Source organism: Polypterus senegalus, unplaced genomic scaffold, assembly GCF_016835505.1.
Source record: "Polypterus senegalus isolate Bchr_013 unplaced genomic scaffold, ASM1683550v1 scaffold_1615, whole genome shotgun sequence".
NCBI classification, from domain to species: domain Eukaryota; kingdom Metazoa; phylum Chordata; class Cladistia; order Polypteriformes; family Polypteridae; genus Polypterus; species Polypterus senegalus.
The window spans coordinates 4,411-7,390 of NW_024384204.1; the positions used below are offsets into that span (position 1 = coordinate 4,411).

Below are 2,980 nucleotides of genomic sequence, written 5' to 3' on the forward strand. Positions count from 1 at the left end.
CTGTTTAATATTGTTAGATAATGTCCGTTTTAAAGCAGTTTTTTTTTTTTTTCTTTTAAACTATATAAAGGAATCAAACTTCACTGCTGTTCTGAATGTGGCAAGCAATTTTTTACACAGAACCAGTCTTCACCGCCACCAACGAATTCACACAGGGGAGAAGCCGTATTGCTGTTCTGAATGTGGGAAAAAGTTTTCACAGAAAACCTATCTTGAGAAACATCAAAGAATTCACACAGAGAAGTCCTATTGCTGCTCTGAATGTGGCAAACAATTTTTGCACCATAATACTCTCCTGATACACATGAAAATTCACTCAGAGATGCCATATTGCTCCTTTGATTGTGGCAAACAGTTTTCACAGGGATGCTATCTTAAAAGCCACCAAAGAATTCATACATGTGAGAAGCCGTATTGCTGTATTGAATGTGGCAAAACGTTTTCATTGAAAAGCTATCTTAAGAGCCACCAAAGAATTCACATAAGAGAGAAGCTGTATTGCTGTTCTGAATGTGGAAAACAATTCTCTTGCCATCGTTATCTAAAGAGACATATTACAACTCACACAGGAAAGAAGTCGTATTGTTGTTCTGATTGTGGCAAAAAGTTTTCACAGAGAAGCCATCTTCAGAGTCACCAAAAATTGCACGCAGCGTAGAACCGTTTTGATTTTCTGAATGTGGCAAAAAAGTTTTCATAGAGAAGCCATCTTCAGAGTCACCCAAGAATTCACTTAGGAGAGAAGCCCTATTGCTGCTTTAAATGTGGTAAACGATTATGTCTCAGTAGTTATTGATACCATTGACTGGCCCCCACGCTTGCTCGCCTGACATAATTCCGACTGAACACATTTGGGTGGGACGTTATGTTTCGGTCCATCTGATGCTCCTGGTTTCACCTCAGCCTTTCCAGGAATTCGGCGATGTCCTGGTCCAGATCTGGTAAAATAGAAACTTGCGTCTGCTGCATAGTGGTGGTGTTGCTTTTTTTTTTTTTGTTTTCCACTTTGATTTCCTGGGTGTCTTTGAATACAGCCCTATGTAGTTTGATCATTTTTATTTCCATTAAATGGTGTGCCATGCTTTCATTCCTAACACTTTACCCCATCAGTCTAGATCAGTAGAGATAGCCAGCAGGATTTTTTTTTTTCCCATTTAGAATTGATGTGTTTTTAAAGTGTTCCTTTAATTATATTGAGCAGATACATCTATCTATCTGTTTATCTAGATACACCTGAATGATAGAAGTTCCATGCCAGACCAGGGGATGGCATGAACCATAAAGAGCAGATATTGAAGATCAGCAGTGAATACACAGGGAGGGTAATAAAGATCTCTTGAAGTTCCTTGAGAGTGAGGAGTAAATTGCCACCAGTTAATCAGCCAGTAAAACATGTCATCTCATACAGCTTTGGGGTCATAGAGTGGGCACAGAAAGACCTCAGCAGTGTGGATGTAAAAGCAAAGTTGCTCCATGCTAACCAACTGAAATACAAAAACCAATTGAAGCCAAGGCTTTACTTTCATAGAGCAGAAAGTGGAAAGCACCAAACAGAAGTAGATTACAGACACAGATCTTCAGTCATAGGAGTGCCAGCATTCCTTCTCAGCTCACAGGATTGCCACATTTATAAAATATTACAGCCTGAACTGGAAAGGCAAGATCATCTTCCATCATAATGCTTGGTTAAGCAATCCACAAAACCGAAGGAGTGCCTGACATTACCCCATAGCTCTGCACAGCGTGAGGTGACACAATTTTGTGAAAAAACAAAAAGAAGATAAGGTTGACCAAGAGAGGAGAAATAACTGGAAAGACCAGAAATGCATTGAGAAATACACAGATCTCTACTATAAGCTCATGAGGACGAAAACCATGAATGACATATTAGAGCAAAAATGAAACGCAGCGATGAATACTTGCTAATGGCCACTTTATATTGTGGATCACATGCGAGGTTGTTTGCAATTTGTTTTCAAAGAAATGGAAAAAGTTACCAATGGAGATTTGGCAACAAACTGATTGAAACCGTACTGAACCTTACTGCAGGATTTAATAAACTCCTGTCCAAAAACCTCTTCATGGAAAGACATCAAAGTAGCCCAACTGCTTTATTGGAAACTGGTCCAAAAATATGACATCTCAGTTCCAAAAAGAATCACTAAAAATGAGGACTTTATACCAGTTGTAACTTTCAGAAAATTCACAGTCAGAAACCCTGATGATGTTGAGAAGAAACATTCAGTCAACACCTGGATAATCGCGTTATCAGTCCCACATGATATCGCTGTGCCTCGAGAGAGAGAAAAGATGACAAAATATCACGAGATACAATGAGAGATGTGGACCTCGATAGGAACAAACCTGAAATAATCCCAGTGTTCATTGGATCAACAGGGCTTGTTAGAAAGATCATTTAAGCAGATGTACTCCTCCAACCCTTAAGTTACACCCTATGAGCTCCAGAAGTGGGTGCTGTTAGGGACAATGCAGGTTTTGCAAAGAGCCCTAGAAGTGAGTCTAAAAGAATAAAGACAGGACATAGAGGATACCATGACATAAGAGTGAGGTTCATGATAATAATGGAGAAATCAACCCGAGAGAAAAGTCATATTGTTGTGAATGTGGGAAACAATTCTGTCACAAGAATCGTCTTCAGGGCCACAAACACATTCACACAGGAGAGAAGAAACGCAATGTGCCTCCTTCTCTTATTCTGACGTGGAACTCGAAGATCGACCTGCACATTTGGCACATTGAGTCCACAATGCAAATGGTCAGCACTGAATACCCGGGGGGCCGTCACATCAATGTTAGCTGTTGCACTACCATGCAAAGCATTATGGGCCACTTAAATAAAAAAAAAATAAATAACCCAGGGCAATCTCCCAGAACACATTCTTGTGTTCTTAGTCATTATATGCCATACATTTGTAATTCTGTTATTTCTTTTTCTGTATATAATTTTGAGTTTAATAAA

At 39.4% G+C, this 2,980-nt stretch overlaps 1 protein-coding gene across 1 annotated transcript; it reads left to right on the top strand.

The window, feature by feature from the left end:
* Positions 1-304: 304 nt before the first annotated feature.
* On the top strand, positions 305-658 carry LOC120521865 (gastrula zinc finger protein XlCGF49.1-like). Its single transcript, XM_039743175.1, has one exon. It carries the CDS (start codon positions 305-307, stop codon positions 656-658), a length of 354 nt encoding a protein of 117 aa, XP_039599109.1.
* The last annotated feature ends 2,322 nt before the right edge of the window (positions 659-2,980 follow it).

Coding starts and splice junctions, on each gene's coding strand:
- LOC120521865 (XM_039743175.1), top strand. CDS start 305: ATGAAAATTCACTCAGAGATGCCATATTGCTCCTTTGATTGTGGCAAA.